The sequence below is a fragment of the Hakea prostrata genome, chromosome 8 (assembly GCF_041222555.1).
Source record: "Hakea prostrata isolate BN-2017 chromosome 8, UWA_Hpros_2, whole genome shotgun sequence".
Classification (NCBI taxonomy): Eukaryota; Viridiplantae; Streptophyta; class Magnoliopsida; order Proteales; family Proteaceae; genus Hakea; species Hakea prostrata.
Window position 1 is genome coordinate 8,541,719 of NC_142607.1, and position 21,580 is coordinate 8,563,298.

The 21,580-nt window shown below is 38.1% G+C and overlaps 1 protein-coding gene across 1 annotated transcript in view; it reads right to left on the minus strand.

Annotated features, from left to right (window-relative positions):
• Positions 1 to 21,580, minus strand: part of LOC149006668 (DNAJ heat shock N-terminal domain-containing protein) — a 61,694-nt gene that overhangs the window by 5,324 nt on the left and 34,790 nt on the right. The window contains exons 11-17 of the mRNA XM_089165006.1: positions 14,302 to 14,337; positions 10,009 to 10,145; positions 6,146 to 6,216; positions 5,918 to 5,971; positions 4,374 to 4,516; positions 4,052 to 4,198; positions 2,223 to 2,453 (exon numbers count right to left, since the gene is read on the minus strand). Of these exons, the coding sequence (XP_089021132.1) occupies positions 2,223 to 2,453; positions 4,052 to 4,198; positions 4,374 to 4,516; positions 5,918 to 5,971; positions 6,146 to 6,216; positions 10,009 to 10,145; positions 14,302 to 14,337 (819 nt within the window). The remainder of the gene's footprint in view (positions 1 to 2,222; positions 2,454 to 4,051; positions 4,199 to 4,373; positions 4,517 to 5,917; positions 5,972 to 6,145; positions 6,217 to 10,008; positions 10,146 to 14,301; positions 14,338 to 21,580) is intronic.

The following is a 21,580-nucleotide window of genomic DNA, read 5'->3' on the forward strand; positions in this document are numbered from 1 at the left end:
GCTAATCACCAGACTAAGATAACTGGGACACAGATAACTTGTTGATGAAAAGATGATCCATTTTCCACATGCTGAACTAGGTTGTCAGCAATATTATTAGTTGATTTGCTATCATGGTACAAGTGTACAACATAATGGGAGAATTAGAGCTAACACTCTAACATAGAGATGATGATCTTTGAGCCATAACAACTCACATTAACCATGTGCCGTAGCACAAAACCTTAACGAGGAACCATGGCTTGTTTCTTACAATGCCATTAAAAAAAAAATTCCTCTACCGACGGAACAATAACTAGATTTAGACCTGCGATCATTTGGAGATCCGACCTAATCAACATCTATGAGTACCTTTGTAGCAAGTATCAAGGTTTTGGTTTCGAAGCCAGTTTCAACCTGGCCAAAAACCGAAATCTCGAAGTTTCAACTGAAATTCTGGTCAAAACCTGGTACTTTTTGAGCAAGATTTCGAGGTTTTAATGGCCTCCATTTCATCTGATTTCTTGCCTCCTACCTATTTAAAGCATAATAAACACAATTGAACTAGTAAGCCCCCCCCCCCCCCCCCCCCCAAAAAAAAAAAAAAAAAAGAAGAGAAAAGTTACAGTTCAAGCATACTAACGGCCTCCTTCATTTGATTTCTTGTCTCCTACCTATTTAAAGCATAATAAACACAATGGAACTCGTAGTTTGCCATATATATATATATATAAAATAAAAAAAAAACCCCACAAAAAAGATAATTCAAGTATACTGGTTTTGACAAGTACAAATTGTATGGCCATATAGGCAGAGAATCATTAGCATACATAAATTGTTTGATAGATGGTGTTTCACATATATTAAGTTCAAGCCCATACATCATATATACATAAAAATACATAATTTAGAAAATAATTTTTAAAATAAAAAATTTAAAAAAATAGCAATAATCAAAAAAATAAGTTTAACAATACACAATCATAGATCATAGTCCAAGACTAAACATATATTATTTTCAAAGCAATACAAGATCATTTAAGGCATGAACAAAACAAAAATAGAAAAATGGGAAGTTTAGAACTATTGGATATTGGTCTTGCTTCACATTCTACTGATAGACACGGGGGTCCGCGGCCTGCCCCAACAGGGGTGTGGAGGCAGCACCCCGTGCTTGTAGAGGCTTTATATCACTTTGGGCCTCAGAGTTTTCTTTATAGTTTGGGCTTGGGCCCATGAATAGCTATTGTGGCTTAAAAGGTGTTCAAGGCAAAATAGGAGTTTGAAGGCAAAGAAGTTGTGGAAATAGGTGAAAATGGGATAGAAATCAACAAAAACCAAGGAAAAACAAATTGGAGTATCAAAACCTAGTTGGGAAATGGTACCTGGCAAGATATTTCGCAGGTTTCAACTTTCAACTGAAAGCAATGAGTTTTATAAAAGATATGGATCGAAACTGGTCAAAACCTAGTTTCAACGAGTTTTGGTTGAAATTTCGGTCTATTTTGACTGAAACACTGTTTAAAAAAAAAAAAAAAAAAAAATCTCACAAGTTTCGTTTCAATTTTGAAAAATGCAGATACTTTAGTCAAAATTTGTACCATGCTTTATAGTCTATATGCAGTCATATTGTGACGAGGGAAATATTTTCTTAGGGTTGGCATCCAAGTATCTCAAAACCTGGTACACCAAACGTATTTGGGTGGAGTATGAATCATACTCCATACAGGCTCACAGCAAGACCAATGTCAGGTCTAGAATGGGAAAGATATATCAATTCCCTGCAAGGCACTAATAGGCTCCTTTATCTATTGGTTCTCCATCTTTGTTCTTAAGGTGTATATTTGCCTTCAAGGGGAGTATCAACAAGGTGACGTCCAAGCATCCTAGTCTTTGATAGTAGATCTTTGCTTCTTTTGAGAAAGTAACATTCTCTTCGATTCCAAGCAAGTACCATAACCTAAATCTTTGATCTCAAATTCTTGGCCCCAGTAGGACTTCAATTTTGACATCAATTATTCAATTATTAAACATGAAATTGTACACAATGATCTAGAAGCATGTATATGAGCCCTTCAGTAGCTCAAGTAAAACATGGTAAGAAAACAAACAAAACTTCAACAAAAATATGAACTTCAAGGAAAATATAACCAGTGAATGGATAAAGGTTTGTACTAGATGCATTTATAAGCTTGCAATTAATACAGTGAAATGACACATCCTTCCAGTAAAGCTAAGAATACCTGTGGAATGTCATTTGAATGATTATACCTCGCCACAAGCTGTGATGCAGGATCCACATCATTTTGAAGCATGTCCCACATTGTTTTAGGCTTCGTCTCAACCTTTGTTTCATCTTCTGTAAAATTCCTCTTATAACGCACAATAAATAATTGGGGTACATCATCAAGACCCCTTCTTGGTCCACAAGTTTCATAGCTGGTTTCTGAATGGACGTAGAAGAAACAGTATTTCTGGATGAATTGAGAAATCAGTTTATGCAACAGTACAAGCAGATCAAAAAGGAATTGTACTGCTTCAAAAAATTTTAAAATGTATACACACATCTGCCATAAATCCCAAAATAGCTTCTGACAAACAGAGAAAAAGATTTAGACTTCAAACAGAGCTATAAGTTGATTTGTTTAACCACAATGAATACATCAACCTATTCCCTTTCATATTTTTGCCTGTATTTATAACACTACTGTTTATGTTTGAGCAACTTGAAAGGCAACTTCTTCTCATAGTCAAATTTTATGATGGCTCTTTGGTGCACATGCATTCCAAGGGAATTTAGGATAGCCTCAGGTCCTCAACTATTGGTGTTCTGGCAGGGCTAAGGGAGCAAATATCCTGGCTCTGCCACTGCTACCTATGCTACTTCGCCACAAGGTAGCTAATATCTTAAAAATGAACTCAACCTTATGCTCTAGTTCGCAATATAGTTGACAGATCAACCTCCCAGTTGGAATAATGACAGTTTGATAATGATGAATTAATATATGATTTAATAGATCCAATATAAAAATTGTATTCCAACATAAAGCTGGGCTAGTGTCTGAGGTACTAACATATGATCATGAGTTTTGATTGCCTGAAAATCCTTCCATTCATTCATTTCTGAGTACAAATGAGGCCGAATAGAACTTTTAAGAAACATAAATGGGCAAGTAGGCAACCAACATGAGGGCTCAGATCTGGCTCAGAATTTTTTGAAAAAATTAAATTGTTTGAATTAGTCAATAGGTGAGGTGACTTAACTCTTAGATTCCTTTAGTCCTCTAGGTGATACAGACTCTTGCCTCTCATTCTAAATGGCCCAGTCATAGCTTGAAACTGTTCGTGGAAACACTGGCATAGAGACATTTAGTGTACAATGTGTCTGCCAACTACAACTTTCTTCCAATAGATAATCAAGTATCCACCAGTAGAGCCCCGTTGGTTTCACTCTGGCCTACTCAGTCTCACCAATTTAAGGCACGCCCCCCCCTATTCGGGGGGGGGCCCGGGGGGGCCCGGGGGGGGGGGGGTTTTAACCCCTTTAAAAATATATATCTCTTTCAAAGGAGAACATAAGTCTGAAACTCTTCCAAGTTCACATCCCTGGTCTTCCTAAGTACTTCAACAAGAGGAGGTTGGAAAGTTCTTCAACAGTCGCATCATCATTCCTTACAGTTTGTATGATACCAGTACAGAAATTTCAACAAAGGTTTCTTATCATGGTCCTCTTGATGAAAGTCTACCTCTCCACCAAACATAAAATCATCAGGAATCCACAGTCCATAACAAGTGTCGAAGTAATCAGGCCACAAATGGGTAATTAATCAATCAGTCTATAGAAGGTCCCTAAAGTAATCAGAATATAAACAGTCAGTCTCAGTTAGGGGACCATCAGGCCCGACTTTGAACCAGAATGCCCAATTATTAATTTATTGGTGCTTAAGCCCCACACATTTAGTAATCATATGCATTGTACTCCTATGCGATATTGACCATTTCCAGCTTTGTAAATTAGACCAGAGCCCGAAAGGAAAAAGGATTTATTATGTTCAGTGGATTAAAAACTCACCTTTTGCTCTTCACCATTAAGCCATGTAAATGTCAATCGTTTCTGTTCTAATGCTTCAGCAGCTGGTACTGAATATGTTAAGAGATCACCGTTGAGCACATTAGACTTGACATCATTTCTTAACATGTCTTGGACCCTGCGCATAGTCTATGAGAATTTAAGAAATCTATATGTGGCAAGTTCTCATCAGGAAGTAAAGGCAATTGCAACATACACAAACTCAAAAAGAACTCATTAAATCAAACAGTGCAGGCACATAATTGCGAAAAGTTTAAGGGTAACTCATAGGTTAGTAAATCCATTAAAATTAAGTGCCACTTACTTCACGCATTTTGTTGAGCTCCGGGCTAGGTCTTCCAGCAAGAATCAGGCAGTACCAAGTAGTGGTATCATTTCCAGCGCGAGAATATCCTCTTGCATCACAGCCAAGCTCCATCGAAGTTATACTCCTTAACTGAGGAAGATCTGAAAAACAGAAACTTTCTGAGCATCCCACAAGGTAGTTTCTTCAGACCCATAAATCCACATAATACCTTCTTCTTTTTTTGGTGGGGGTGGGGGGTGGGGGGAGGGTGTTCCACCATGTGATTCCCTAGATGCAGATAAATCACAGTAGCAAGTTTATTTTGATTGCAATAAACCTGGGATGAGTAAGTCCAAGGAGTTGTCTAGTTGGCAAGGACCAATACTTTATAATTAAGAGTACATGAAGTCAAATCTCTTTGCAACCCCCCCCCCCCCAAAAAAAAAAAAATGTGTATATATAAATATGCATAGCAATAGAAGATTTATTAGTTAAGTTGGGCTCATAGCAGTTGCATTTTTTTTCACTTCTTATTTATTATTTCATCTTATCGTAAAGCTGGAATAGGCTTAACAATCCAGCTTCTATCTTATCTATGTATCTATAATCAGTCATTCATTTAAAGCTAGTTTCCCTTTTTAATCATTTTCTTCTGGATAAGATAATTGTTGTAATGTGAAGCATATTAATAATCCCATATTGTTCTGGGACCTATTTGCAATTTATCTCTTTCTCTTATTATATTGTTCTGTGTCTCTACTTGTAATTACCCTCCTACTCTTATTATAAATACACTGTGGCTGTCCCCTCTTGAGCCACAAGTCATTATAAGCTGACATCTATAAACAGAGGCTAAGGACATACAGCTTTAAGGACCATTTGAAATAATATGTCGAGTTTTACTGTTTGGTGAATTCAGCAGGATGCTTAAAGGACTCTATGTGTTAAGCCTAAGGTGGATTCCTTGATGGAAGAGTGACTCCTCTCTTTATTCTTCACCTTGTAGAATTTTTTTTTTCAATGCAATTTTCTGGTTTGTTCCCCTGTTCCAATATCCCATTAAAAACTAGTTCCTTGCTAGATCCCAAAAGGAGTGCAATTAGACCTTATTTGAGCTACATAACCTAATTTTACAAAGGCATCATTAAGCAAATGATTTGTTCAAAGGTATATGTGTAAACTATGCAAATCACCTGTCACCCCGGACTGATTTTGGAATATCTAGTTGCTTACTGCTTTACATGAGCATATATTTGTAATTTGAGCTTGATGCATCCAACAAACCATACCCAACCTTAAATATCTAATATCCAAACAAACCTCAAAAGTTTAATCCATATACATCCCCTGTAAAGCGTGAATAGGAATTGTTACTACACACAGCTATGATCAGAGAATAATAATTTAAATAATTTTCACAATCAATAGCAAACAGTATTTGTAGAAAACACTTCCTCTATAAAAAGGATTAAATAACTACATTGCAAGATAAGGCAACAAAATCAGTTGCCACGCTATCACATTAGTTAAAATAAAGGAACTTCAAAGAGCAACATGTCAACCTTGATATTTATTTTGCTCCATGATTTTTAGAAACTCAGAACTGTTGATGGCTCCTGTCATACAAGGGGGAAAAATATGTATATATATTTGTCAGACTGGAGGAAGATAGCTCCAAGATTTCAGAGATCTTGGAGAACAAGGGAAACAAAAAAAGATTTATCAAATTCCTTCCTTTTTTTTGGCCGGGGGGGGGGGGGGGGGAGGTTTCAAAAAATAGGTAAGCTTGCCATGATGCACAGCAGGTTTGACACCAGGATCCTTCAGAAACACAACAGCGGGGGCAGACTCCACCTCAAACCTGTCATTTTTCATTGCAAAGTTGATAAATCATAATTCATCCATATTAAGACTGAATCAAAGATGGTCGCAAGATATACCCATTGTTTGAAGATTCTATTAATCATCACTGGTGCTGTGTGTAAGCAATAACTGACTAAAAGTTGGAATCACAAAATAACCGTATGAAAAAGAACATGGCAGAAAAAGAATTATAGTATAGATCTAATATGCTAAGATGATAAGTTTCCAGATCTGCATGTACAAATTGACTATTTGATCTGTCGTAAGTTATAGCAGTGAAGGAGATCTATTTGCTTCTCAGATATGAATGCCTGCTTATGGAGTGCTTGGTTTTTAGTATGAATATTGAATGATTGGTGTTTCCCCAGAAGTTCATCAAGAAGGATCCTTCGAGAATGTTTCTTTGTTCTGGGATTAAGAGATTTCCCAGAGTTCCAGGTTCGACTGTTCCTGTAAATATACGTTCTGTGTATCCTAATCCGAAACTCAAGCCAAGCTGATATTGCCTTGCAAAAGCTGACTCATTTACTTTTCACGAATAATTTTGTTAATTGATGAGCTAAAATCATAGTATTCAGTCTCATTTCACTTGTTACTTTTATTTTTCGGGCTACCAATTTTTTGGTTCATCTACTTCTGTTGTATTTCCTCTATTTTTCTGTGAGAGAAATGATAACGTAAATCATTTTCAGGGGTGGCATAGGGCCTAGGGTAACTTCTCCAAACCCTAGCCCCTAATCGTACCAGCAGTATTTTGGTAAATTTTGCCTAGTCCAAGGTTAGGGTGTCATTGGGTCCAGCATGTTTTTTTTTTTTTTTTTGGATGAATAAATAATTAGATTAAAGACAACAACGCCAAGAATACAAGGGGGGAGAGAGGGGAGAGAGGGGAGGGGGAGAAGCAAAGCCTATCACGAGGGAGGCCCAAAGGGGGATGTGAGACTCCAGGAACTAACAATCAGCCTATTCCTTGGGGAGTTAGTCACCCGGGGATGGGGAAAAGAGAGAAGTCTAGATGAGACCTCAAAACAAATGGCTTTCCAAATCATGTCAAGGGATCGAGATTTGGAGGTCCATCGCCTAAGACTTCACTCCCACCACAAGTGGTGGACAAGCGCACCAAACACAAGCTTTCCAACTTGGCCACAAAGGGAGGAGCCAAAGAAGATTGTCAAGCACCAGACCAATCTCGAGCAAAACTATTAAGAGCGCCTCGACCTAGGCCAAATGGAAGCAAGGGTTTTCTCCCAAAGAGAGTGGGAGAAGGGGCATAAGAAGAAAAGGTGTTCAATATCCTCAATACAGTTCCAACAAAGGTTACAGTTAGGGTTAGGTAGGACCCCAGATCTACTTTTGTTTTTGAATTTAGGTCATTATTTGTTAAGTACTTAAGTATCAAGGAATTCTTGTTAGGGTAGGTTTCCCAAGTTGAAAGGGAGTCCCCTAATTTCAGTCTACTGCTTGTAGGGATTTCATATTTACTATTAGTTTCCAAATTGGATACTTCTAGAGTGAGATATGATACAATGCGTGTATAAGTTGAAGTCTTTAGTCAAGTAATAGTCTTAGTTAGAATCGGATTGCAACTTTGAATCCAAGTTGGTTTCCTAAGCTGAGTCTTAGTGTGTTTCCTTTAAAAGGCTATAAATAAGCCTTTGTTCTCTATAATCAGGAAGTTGATTTGAATTAATAGATTTGAGTTTGGAGGCAAGTTAGAGAAGAAGTGATCTTGCGGCAACTCCAAGAGAGAGTTTTCTGCAGTTTTCTTCAATTTCCACAAGCTTCTTCAACTCCGGTATTTATAGTTCAGCCCCTTCCCCCTTCTTCCCTACTGTAGCAGCAGCCTCCCTCCCCTAAAACCCTAGATCCACTACCCCATTCAACCCCTTCTTTCCCCTATAGGATTGCACCCTCCCCTAAACCCTATTCATACTTTCAGTTTCTCCATTACACCTTAGTCCCTTGGGTTTTGCAATAATCTGCAATTCATCTTCAACCTCTAGAAACCCTAAACCCTAGTTTCATTAAAACTCTCATAACTCCCAAACCACTCAACCGAACTCTAAACCCGTTTAGGATTACCTTCTCCACCTCCCCTCCAAACCCTAACCCTAGCCGACACCTCTAGATTCCAATCTAACTAGGAGACCCATTCTTAAAAGTTAAAAACCCAAATTCTTTAAATATAATTCTGAAATTACAGATTAACTGCAGCATTATTCCCCACCTAGTCAAATCCTAGAATTCCCCTAATTAACCCTAGACTCCTTTAAAACCTAATACTAATTAAAATCTCAGATCTGAAACCATAATTACAGCAAGGTATCAAGCCTTAACATAAAACCCTAAAGGTCTTAAGCCTCGTTGAATCCTCTATAACCCTAACCTAACCCATACAAACCCTAAATCCACCAAAACCCCTCCCCCAAAGGCACTTACAGCCTTAGAAGTCTGCTGATTCTCAGGAAGGAGGATCCTAGAGCGAGCTTGAGTGTAGGGAAATATTCCAACAACTAAACCCTCGAATTTGGTGCACATCGCATGAACTGCAGGTATTTATAGTTCAGCCCCTGTTTCTCTAGTTTCCGTTACTCTGGCCTTGATCCCTTAGCATTTTGCAGGGGTATCTTACTACTCACATCCTTGTCTGTCCGGTTCTAACTTGTGCATCTTATTTCATCAGACTGCATATTATAATGCTTTCACTGCCTCCGAGTTCCCTTTTTTTGTTTGAAAAAGGGGGGAAATACTTTCCATATTCTATCAGTTACTACAGTGAATCATGCACTTCACTGATCTTATTCCAATTCCTCAACCCATGGGTGCTCACAACCATTTGCATTAGTCCAATTTCATTCATAAGGGCATTTATGTCAATTTCGTCCATAGGAGCAGATGAGCTAAGATCATAAAACCTAACCACCACATATTTACCCTATTTTTTGCAAAAATTAACATTAGGTGAAAAGAGAGACAGCCCTAACTGTGAATTCAAGAAATCTAGCTCAAATATATCAAAATCTTCGTTGTATATGTGTTGAAGAACCCTCCAAGAACCCACCAAAGTTTGCTAGTGGAATAGTCAAACATTCAAAAGCACAAGGTTGGAGTTTGCAGTTAGGTTGACATATATCAAAAAATTGTTCAAAAAGCGACACATTTAAACCAAGATTTGGTCTCTAAATAAAATGAATGTACTGTTTTGGTGATACAAAACCAAAATGTTGAAACAGTACCAATTTAGACCAGAACTTGAAACTCAATCAGAAAATTGCAGCCTGTAGAGTCGCATGCAGTTTCTTTTCAACCAAAAGGTCAAAACCAAGATACTTAGCAAGAATTTCATTGGCTGCTGGCAAGAGAAATCTTCTAGGATTTTTTTTTTTTAAATTATGACCACAGAATTCATGTAAAATGAAAAGTTTGATAGTTGAGTCAGAACACTAACAATTAAGCATGACAATGTAAAAAAAAGATGTCCAATTTTATATTGACTATACGGTTTCATACACATCAAACATAGCATCAAGTTATTGAGAAAAAAGTATGGGTAGAGAGCAAGTTAAGTTGTTCAAGAGAAAAAAAATGTACAAATTGAATTTGTGACAAAGAAAGCAAAAGCCCTTTTTTAAGTTACAAAAACACAATAATGCATTTAAACTTTTGGGGTGGTTGATATTGATTTAAGCATTTAAAGGTCTACTCCACTAAAGAACTTATGCTATTTAGTAAAACGGTACTGAACCAAATGAATTTCACCAAAATAAGAGCACAAAAGCACATGACATACATATTCCACCAAGTAGAAGACTCATCTTCCCGCCATAGCACAAATGCAAATGAAGCATAAGTCCAATAATCCTTGGCGGCTTGACGCAAGAATGGAGCAGCACGCTCCCCGGTTCTTGAAAAGAAAATAACTTTTACCTAGGACCAAAAGAATAAATAAAACAAATATTATTGAACCACTGGAAAAATTATAATAGTTAAAAATTAAGACAATCACTTCATACAATAATAAAATAAGAGAAGTAATTGACATTTATAAATGAAACAGTCAGTACTGTGATCAGGCTCCCTCTTGAACATAATAGACATGGGCGGATCCATGTCATAAGAGTACCTGATACCAATTTATCTGTTGGTTGGTTCAGATATTGCTATAATTTAGTCATAATTTACTGTCTTTATTTCAGTTCGTTATTTCTTATTCCCTCTGAAGGTAATTATGTAATATTGTATTTTTCACATCATTATAAATAAAGGGCTTGAGATCAATAATTAATGCCAATCAACCTAAGTCAATTTTCTCTAGATGGTATCAGAACCAAAAATCAATTAAGAAAACCTTGTGGACTCTCATTTTACCCACTTACCGCCACCGCCACCTCTCTTTCTTTTCTTCTTCTTCTACCACCGCCGCCAACCTCCTCTCTCCTTCTCTACCGCCACCGCTGCAATCCCCTCCCTCTCTTTTACCGCTGGCGGTAAAACTTTTTTGCCCAGTTTTTTTTAGGACAGCATCTTTGAGGTGATTTTATACAAATCAATGTTGTCGCTTATCCTACCTCTATGAAAACCTAAATATAGTTGATTATTGAAGGTATTTTTTTTTTACTTATTATTATTATTTCTTAAGAGATTCCTACAACGTTTCCTTTATTTTGAAGGGTTGAAGACTGAAGAACAACAGGCCTTTTGTTTTTTTTTTTTTGGGTGAAAACATGGCAAAAACAACCCACAATACTACTTTTCCGACTGGTTCCGAACATTACCCTACTCTTACCCTCTTTCAATAAGATTTGATGGGACGAATTATTTGATTTGGTCTCATTCAATGTATTTGACTATTGCTGGAAGAGGATTTATTGACCCCATCACGGGGACTAGGGTCAAGCGGACAGCCGCAAGCACTTCTCAAGATAAGTGGACTTCAAACAACTCTTTCATTATATTGTTTCTTCTAAATTCCATGCATCCAAATATTGCCCATGGATATTGCCCAAATTTGGAAGGCTACTATAGAGACATTGGACAGTTGGGCACAATGCAAGGATTTATAAGCTATGGAAAAAACTTCATGAGACTAACCATAAGGAATTGACTGTAGCTCAGTGTTATGCTGAATGGAGATCTCAATGGAAAAAGTTAGACCACTATAGGGATTATCACCCCACGAATCCTGAGAAACTCTACTATGACTGCATCTCACTGGAACCGATTGGAAGATCTACATCTACTACGATTGCATCTCCTCATCAAGTTAATTTGGCTTTGTTAGATCTTCATCAGTGCTATCACAGATTAGGTCACCCCCTATAGGAACTCTAAAGAAAGTTTTTTCTAAAGTTAGTTTCATCTTTGAATAAGGAAAAGTTTTTTATGAAGCTTGCATTTTTGCTAAGTGAACTCATTTTAGTTATTTACCTTCCATTAATACTAGAAACTCCATTTCATTTGTATTGACTCATACAGGTGTGGGGACCTTGCAGACGTGTCTGCTACTCGCCATAGATACTTTAAAACTTCTATAAACTGCCTCTCTTGTTCCACATGGGTTTATCTTTTAAAACAAAAAATAAAGTTTTCAAATGTTTTTGAGATTTTCACAACATGATTAAGACTCAATTCAATGCCACTATGAAAATCCTTCGCAGTGACAATGGAACCAAGTAGATTTTTTATGAAGCTTGCATTTTTGCTAAGTGAACTCATTTTAGTTATTTACCTTCCATTAATACTAGAAACTCCATTTCATTTGTATTGACTCATACTGGTGTGGCGACCTTGCAGACGTGTCTGGCAATGGCCATAGATACTTTAAAACTTCTATAAACTGCCTCTCTCGTTCCATATGGGTTTATCTTTTTAAAACAAAAAAATAAAGTTTTCAAATGTTTTTGAGATTTTCACAACATGATTAAGACTCAATTCAATGCCACTATGAAAATCCTTCGCAGTGACAATGGAACCAAGTAGATTAATAAAGAATTTCAGAGCTACATCTCTAACTATTGCATGATACACTAGACCAGTTGTGTTGATATGGCTACCCAAAATGGGGTGGCCAAAAGATAGAACATGCAGCTCTTAGAGATAGCTCGTTCTTTTATAGTTGCCATGAATGTCACAAACCAATACTGGAATGATACTATGCAGCCCATACTCACAGATTTTTACCTTATGAATAGGATGCCCAGTCGGATACTTGACTTTTAGTGTGCTAATGATGTTCTCCAGGGAGCCTCTTCTTTCACTGTTCCCCCCAAGGTCTATGTTTGTGTGTGTTATGCCAGAAATTCAGCCCACAAGAGTGAGTTGGCACCCTGTGGCCTACGCTGCACCTTTTTGGGGGTACTCTACTATTGAAAGGGCTGCAAATGTAATCATCCTCCTTCTAGAAGGACAATAGTGCCTATAGATGTCCATTTTTTATGAGTCTAGTCCTTACTATACACCTCTCCAGAGGAGAGGTGTCTGGAGAGGTGTTCTTTCCAAATCTAGACGTTCCTACACATATATAGACTCACACACACCACTACAACAACACTTAAAAGTTAAGCAAGAGATTCCTAACTAGGGGAGACTTCTGCCAGCATACCTGAGGACTCTAATTATCCCCCTTCCTTTTCTAAACCTTGTGAGGATCCTGTTCAAGGGGAGATTAATCCTGTGAGGCACACAACTAAGGTCTTCCAAAACAAAATTGACCAAAATAAGGAGGTGCAGACTTATCAAAGGAAGAATCACAATTGACAAAAGCAAGTGGGGAAAGTTGACATGTTAAAACTTCAACCTCCTACTCCAGAATCATATTCGAATGTTTCCCCTAAGGTATCTTCTTATGATCTTCCTATTTCTATTAGAAAAGAAGTTAGATCTTGTACTCAGCATCCCATAGCTAAGTATTTCTCATATGATTCTTTGTCTAACTCCTACCGTGCTTTTATATCCTCTTTATCATTTGTATCTATCCCAAAGAATTAGCAGGAATTCTATATTAATAAAAGATGGAAGGGGAAACATGCCTCTCACGTGGGAGGCATGTTTCCCCATCCCCCTTTATTCTCCCCTTGTATTCTTGGCGTGGTGTTGTATTTTAATATATTTCTTTATTCATCCAAAAAAAAAAGATTTTTGTGATAATTAAGCCACTAATAATATGGCAAGCAATCACAAAATGACAACTCACTGAAGTTGATTGTTACTTTGTCTAGGATTCTGATATGAAGAAGTTGAATTCTACTCCAACTGTTTCAAACCTAGATCAAGATCTCGTGGACCTCGCGGATCTCCATTTTCCAGCTAGTTGAAATTACAGTCTGATACAAGAAAATAGGTGTTTATTCAATATTTCAATCTAAACTCAGAATCACTACAGTTTAGATGTAGTAATTGCTAGTACTGGAAATTAAGAAAAGATGTAAGGTTTACTAGATGAGGAGCAACTCTTCTGGAAAGCTTGAGCAAAACTTAAGCTGCAACAGCCAGGTGCACCTACCAAACTGACCACATTAACTAGGACTGCACTATTAAGTTATACTTGTATTCCTCTAGCCAGAATTTAGCCTAATCTGATTCATGTTTGCAAGGTCGGATAATTTATTTAGAACCCAGCACCTGATTTCTGCAGTTTCTACTTTCTAAAACATCGTGTTGATTTCCACTGCCAAACTAATAGGTGGCCCAGCTCCCTTCATTTGGCCCATTACCTGCAGGCTAATTTGGAATTTTTTTATACCTGCCTGCAGATGGGCAACTAAATCTGGCATTTGGCCACTGCAGAGAAATGACCCCTGAGTCAGTAAATTTAACCCTGTCATACCTCCACATGGCAGAAAGAACCTATTGTCAAGAAAATTTTCAAAAATGAATCCCATAATGTTCAAACATTACAAAGAACTAGAACCTTTTTAACACTGCAAAATGAGCAATCAATGAGGACTGGCTGTTTTAGAATTAATTTGTGAAAAAGGTCTACAACTAATAACATTAAGGAATTCCAAGTATCAAAAAATTGCAGAAGACAATAATCCGATGCATGAGAAGTGAAGAATTTGGGGCAGAGTCAATGACTTGTTACCTTGTGATGAGCACTCTTTGCAAGGAAATTTTGTCCCTGGATTTGAAATAAAGCCCCATATTAATACCCATTGCGGGTCATGAACTGAAATGTAACCATTAAGCCAAAAATTTGTAAACAATAGCTAGGTAAATTTTAGCATCTCCTAGTATGCCAAGAGAACTGGGAAGAATTACATCGACACCCATTTGAACAAAAGCATGCATCCAAACTTTAACTCTTCTGTTTCATATGATAGAATATCATGGATTTTGCATGGATAGCTGAAATCTAACAAATAAAAGGAGAGAAAATAGACTATCATTAAGATGTTAAAAATCATGTATTAAGAGTGATATTGCAATCCAAATTTTTATGGCCTAATAACGACAGTCACAGTGCATAGATATCCGGTGCCTTCAACAATATTTGCAGAAAATAAATTAAAGTTTTAGTTCCTTCTCCAATCTCCCAGACACTGATCAAAATGTCTACATAAACAAACAAAAACAACCATTATCTGGAATTTTTTTCTGGTCAAAACATTTTGAAATTCAGCTAAGTGCTTGTAATGAAATGAAATTATATTCTTTAATTACCAAATCCAACTCCTTCACATTTGACACCAACAATTTGCAACTAGGCACATTTCATAACTTATATGCTTTTGTACAAGCCATTATCCACTAATAAAGTTGGTGTTGCATTCACCACAAAGGAGTCTGAAGCATAGAACAAAATTTGGTCGAAACTTGGGAAATTTCAATCCATTTTGGGAACCTTGAAACAAAAAACTAGGGGACCAAAAAAAATCCCAAGTTTCGATTGAAACCATCGAAATTTCGTCGAAACTTGTCGAAACCTCGAACCTGGTTCAACCTAGCTGGACCAGTTGGTTTATGAGAAAAACAAATTCCCAAATTTCGTGGGAAACATGGGAAATTTCATGGAAACCTAGGACTAGGAAATTTCTTGGAAACCTGGGACTTTTTCCTACAAGTTTCGTAGCTTTCCCAGATTTTCAATTTTTTGTTAAAAAAAACATGTTTTCCCAAATACCCTCTCCATCAGGACTTCCCTATCAAAATTGCGTATTCCCTCAGACTGGTTATCTTAGGCATGTTGATGATTAGAATTAAAAAGTTACAGTTGTTGATTACCTTGACAACCATAGGCATAAAATGTCATGGGATGTTTATGTTTGTTGGTTGGAGGAGAGGATGTTACAAGCATAGTACTACTCAGCTCATTGGATGAATCCACCAGGGCACTCCTCTTAGCACTAAGTTGTACTTTCCTTTTATTGTCAGTTACTTTGTATTTGATGTTTTGAAGTTAGAAATTATATATTGAATGTTAGGTACTCAAGTAGTTAAGTTTATAGTGTACTTCTCGGACAACTCTACATTGATGTTATGTACATTGAATGACATATCTACATTGACTTTTTTAGCAAAATACAGCCAATGTGTTCTTTATCCTCGAATTAGCTTAAATGCAGAGTCCCACCCTAAATACTCCTTAAAAGTTGTCGAAACTTACACAAAAAAAATCCTAAGTATCCTCAAAATTTCCTAGTTTTCCACCTAGGTTTCCCATTTTCACCTGGTCGAAACTTGAGTTTCCCTCAAATTTTTTTCTATGGTCTGAAGTTATTATAATATGTCTATTTTACCAGTATATGGGGGCTGGGTGCCATGCATCATTGTCGTGGTGCCTAGGCAAACGAAGGAGGTCAGAACAACCATAGGGGAAGGGGGAGAGGGTTTCAAAAACTAAGGAAATACCAAATAGGTGCCAAAAATTTTTGCCACAATGCTAAGGCATCGCTAGGTGACACCTTAGCAAAAGCAACTATGTTGTCCCAAGGTATTAAACTCAGAAAAACTTGGAAACAAGATGTGAAGACTATAAGGTACTCCAAAGGAGTGTGTTACTACCCAGCATAGATTGTGGTCTTGGACATGTGCCTCAAATGTACAAAAATGTAGGAGAGAAGCCATGTTCCCTAAGATAAGATGGTGGAGACTAAAAGAGAGTGCCTTGGCACATACACTGAAATGTGATTAAAAAAAAAGAAAATTATGAATGTTAAAGGACGCCAACTTAAAATGGAATGGGACGATGATGGGCATTGAAGGATTGCCAAAGAACTAAAGAAGTTTTAGGGGAAGCAAAGGGTAGGCATCACATCTCAAGCTTACAAAGAAACATGGTCCAAGACGAAATTCATTCGACGAAATTGTGATATTTCGATGAGATTTCAGTCAAATTTGGAAAATTTTTATGGGATTTCAAGAATTTCAAGGGGTCATAATTGTAAAGTGTAATTGAGATTTGACTACCTCTCAATATTTGTTCTTGTATTTTGATGGAAGTTTCAATGTTTTCTTTATATCCATGTTTAAATTGGTGAATTACATGATCTAGTATTATCCACATACAGCCAAGCATGTACGGATCAAGAAGACCAGTTTGTGTCAGGTTTTAGTCAAAAATAAAATTACCATTGTGTTTATTGTCCTCAAATTAGGTTGTACACCAAAAATCAAACCCATCACTAAAACATGACAAAATGGTGTACCATGTTTCACCGAAATTTCAATTGACATCTCGACATCTCAATTGAGACGACAATTTTAACGTTGGTGGGATGAGGAGATCCAAGTAGCGATTAAGACCAAGAAAGAGGTTTAGAACATTGCAACAGACTAAAGAAACAGAAGATTGTAGTAGATATGATGAGGCCATAAACTAGATAAGAAGATGGTGGGGATGGCTAAGGATAGGAAATATAAAAAGCTTTACATTAAACTAAACACAAAGGAAGAGGAAAAGCTATTTATAAAATAGCTGAAATGAGAAAAAGGTATGAGTAGAGATTTCGGCCAGGTAAGACGTGTAAAATGGGATGGAAGATATTTGGTAAGGTATGATGGTATTGTGAAGAGATGCGACAAGTATATTTGTGAATTTCTAAATGGAGATAGTTTGAATATGACCGAACTGTTCAACTGTATTATTCATCAAGATACCACACTTCAACAACATATAGAAAAGGATGGTGTGGCAGTAGTTAAAGAAGCATTAAGAAAGATGGGAGTATGCACGACATCCAAAGGATGGAAGGTCTTAGGAGTATGTGGTCTATCTGTTAACCAAGTTATTTTACAACATTTTTTTGATAAAAGTTATTTCACAAGATTATGCTCACAAGAAAATGTCAGATGATTAAGCAGAAGCATTGCTGCTCCAGTTTACAAAATAAGAGGGACGTTCAAAGCGTCAATTGCTATAAAAGCAAAAAAATAAGTCATCTTATGGAATTCTGGGAGAAGATGATTGAAAAAGTCCATCCATTAAGAGCAACTCATTCCACGAAGAATAAATTTGGTTTTATGCCATGCAGATCAACAACAAAACCTAACTACGTCCTCAAGAGGCTCAGGGAAAGACGTAGAGCCAGCAAGAAGAAAATCCATATGGTTTTCTTCATCAACCTGGAGAAAACCTATGACTGAATTCTTAGGGATTTCGTCCAGCATGATCTTGCAAAGAGAACGGTATCAACTAACCATATAGAGTAATTAATGATATGTATGAAGATGTGGTGACTAGCATGAGATCCATGTGAGGCCAGGGCAAGGAATTCCCAATCACAGTTGGTTATATCAAGGTTCAGCTCTGATAACCTTACATGTTTATGCTTATCATGGATGAGTTAACCAATAACCAAGATTTCAGATAGAGTGGTGTATGCTCTCCAGTGAAAACATAGTTTTGGTGGATGAGACAAAAGCAAGGATTATTGTCAAGTTAGAGATGCAGGGATCGACCATAGAACCAAGGGCATTTAGATCAGTAGATCAAAGACAAGAGTACAGAAGCAACTTTAGTCACACTAAGATGGAAGACATAGAGAAAATTGAGGATCAAAAGACACTGTCAAGTGACCGTACAGATATTTGGAGTCTATCATACACAAACGTGTCATTGATGATGATCTTTCACAAAGAATTAAAGTTAGATGGATGAAATGGGGAGAGGTGACCAGAGTACTGGATGACCAACACATTTCTTTAAAGCTCTAAGGTTGTTGTCTGAGCTGCTATGTTGTATGATTGAAATGCTGGGCAGTTAAATAGTGACATATAGCAAATCTATGTTCCAGAAATGATGATGTTAAGATGGCTGTGCAGCAAAACTAGGAAGCACAAAATGAGGATCAAGTATTAAAGCTTATGAAGGGGTACTATATCCTTACTTTGAAGGAAAATTAAACTAGGATGAGGAAGAAAGAGCCATGGGCACTTAAGGCTATCAAAGAGAGGCACCCCCCCCCCCCCTTTTTCTGTAAAAAGCAGATTTGATAAATAAACAAAAATCAGCAAAGGAAGACTTGGAGTCAAGGGAGAGAGCCCCACGACCTGGGTTTGAAGTTTTCTTATTGTTCTGCAAATTCAGATTATCTTCATCTTCTCCAAAGCTTGCAGGAGCCATTGAAGCTTCTGACTTTCTGCAACTTCTTCAAGGAACATCCTCTACAAGTACAGACATTCCCCAACCCCTACCCATCAAGGTTGTCAAAGCATCCGCCTAGGCGCAACAGGCGGCCGTCTTGTTGCCTAGACAAGCATGCCTTTCATCCTTCCCTACCTTTAGCCACCCTCCCAAACCCTAATGCTCCTACCACCCTTTTTCTATTTTTCTGCAAATTTCTTAGACCTAAAATGCTAAAATTCAAGGTCAGACCTATGGCAATCTAACCGTTAGATCTGTCCCAAACTTTAGGAACATCATTCCTCTAACTCTAGCGACAATCCCTCCTGGTTTCAATCCAATTGGACCAACCCAAACGGCCAAACCTTGGTGTAACCCTAAACCTAGTTCCACTGAAACTCTCACAGCTCCCAAACCCCTCAACCAAACGCTAAACCCTTTTAGGATTACCTTCTCTTACATCTTCTCTACCTCCCCTGAAACCATAACCCGAACCCTAACTAAGAGTCAGAAGCCAAGTAGGATACCAGTTTTGAACCCTAGCCTTAAGGGATTAGTTCTGAAATTATCATATAATAAAATTAGAGTTAATTCTAAACCTAAAACATACAAATCCTAGCTTGTATAATTCTGCATTACCTCTCTGTTTAAACAGAATTCTTTTCATCAAATTCCAGCCTAGACCTAATCTGGCTGAACCCCAAACCCCTTCCCAATTAACCCTAGACTACCCTAAACCTAACCTAAGACTTAGGCTTCAAATTAGCTTTACCCATGAGGTGTTTGGAGTCTTATTTGCTGCTGCCCTGTTAGATGTTGGCCTAAACAGCAAGGTTTTAATCCTATTAGTGCTGCTGGTTCTAATTGAGAGGATCCTGAAGACTGGCCCAAACCCTGGGTTACATGATGAGGTCCCTCATATTCTCTTCTTTTTCTTCTTCATTCTCCCCATTTTCTCTGTTTATCAAATATTTCACTTTTCCTCCCCCACAACCTTGCCCCCCCCCCCCCCCCAAAAAAAAAAAAAAAAAAAAAGAAGGAAAACCATGTGGTGCCTTGTAGAACCTTCCTTATTTAAACAAGTCAGCTTCCATTTGTACTGCAAGAAGAGATACAAGTTCATCTACTGTCAAAAGACCTCAGAACTATTCTCAAGGCCTCTTATATAACCATAGTTTTTTTTGGATGAATAAATAATATATTAAAGACAAGGAAACAAGAATACAAGGTCTTTAAGAAGAAGACAGAAAAGCCCCGGAATCAACAATGAGCCTGTTCCTAGGGGTATCATCAAGAGGGGGATGGGGAATGGCTAACAGTCTAGAAGAAACATCAAAATATATGGCAATCCAAATCCAATCTATAGAGCGGGATTTGGAAGTCCATCTTCTAAGATTGTGCTCCCACCAAAGGCGATGGATAGAGGCACAGTACACTAGCTCACCAATCCGATCGCAAATGGAGGTACCTGCAAAGTTTCTCAAAATCCAAGGCCAATCACGGGAAAACCCAAAGGAATGCCTCAAACAGGGCCAAATGGAAGCTAGGGCTTTTCCCCAGAGCAATCCGGAGAAAGGGCAAGAAAAAAAGAGGTGATCTAGGTCTTCCAAACTGTTCCAACAAATGATGCAACTAGGGTTGACTGGGATATGGCAGCTGGAAAGGAAGGATTGGGTGGGGAGAGCAAGGTTAAGAGCTCTCCAAAGGGTTAGGGAGTCACGGGGGATGAAGTTTTTGAACCAGACCAGAGGGGGCCAGGGGAGCTTGGGGCTATCGCACAGAGGAGGTTCCAAGCTGAGGAAGTGGAGAAGGTTTTGGTGGGGGAAAGCAACCAAACTATTAGGTCACAAGAGGAACTAGATATAAAGGGAAGAGACTCCCAAACCTGTGTGAGAATGGGGAGGGGTGCCGGGGACCAAGAGCCATTCAAGATGAAAGTGGACAGGGGCTTGAATTTGGGGATACAAGTGTCATAGACAGTGCGGGGACAAAAATTATTGAAGAGAATTCCCATCAGATGCCACCGGTCAAGCCAAAAGGAGGTGGACAAATTGGAAGCAATAGAAGTAGAAATAGCATAAATGGCACAAGGACGCAGCAAAATAATTTTCCTCCAGACCCATGAGGGATTGGAAGGCAAAGAAGCAGTCCAGAAGGAATCGGACAGGAGGAGGTAGGAATAGACCCACTTAACCCAAATGGAATTGTGTTTTGAGGCAATTCTCCATATAAGCTTGAGAAGGCAAGACATGTTAACCTCAGAGACCCGGCGAATACCTAGGCCTCCTTCAAAAATAGGACAGCATAAGGACGACCAACTAACTAGATGGATGAATCAAGAGGATTCCTACACTTTCCACAAAAAGGCACAAAACAAGGATTCCATAGCCTGGATTGTTGATTTGGGGATGGAGAATATTCCGCACCAATAGAGGTGGGAAGATTGAAGGACTGAGCGGATGAGGATCACCCTGCCAGCAAAGGATAGGAACTTGCCTTTCCAAAGCTGAAGCTTCTTGCAAATATGATCGAGCATAGGGAGGCAATGGTGACGAGTGAGCTTACCAGGGATCGAGAGGAAGACCGAGGTAGACCACAAGGAAGGAACCGGGGTTGAAGCTCGAGAGCTGAAGAAGGGAAGCATGAACCTGGTCGGGGACCCCAGAGAGAAAGATAGTGGATTTGTCAAGATTGAAGTGGAGGCCCGAGAGGGATTGAAAAAGGGAGAGAGCCGAGAGGATGGAAGATATGGAGAGGTGGTCCGCTTTAGAGAAGATCATGAGATCATCCGCAAAAGCAA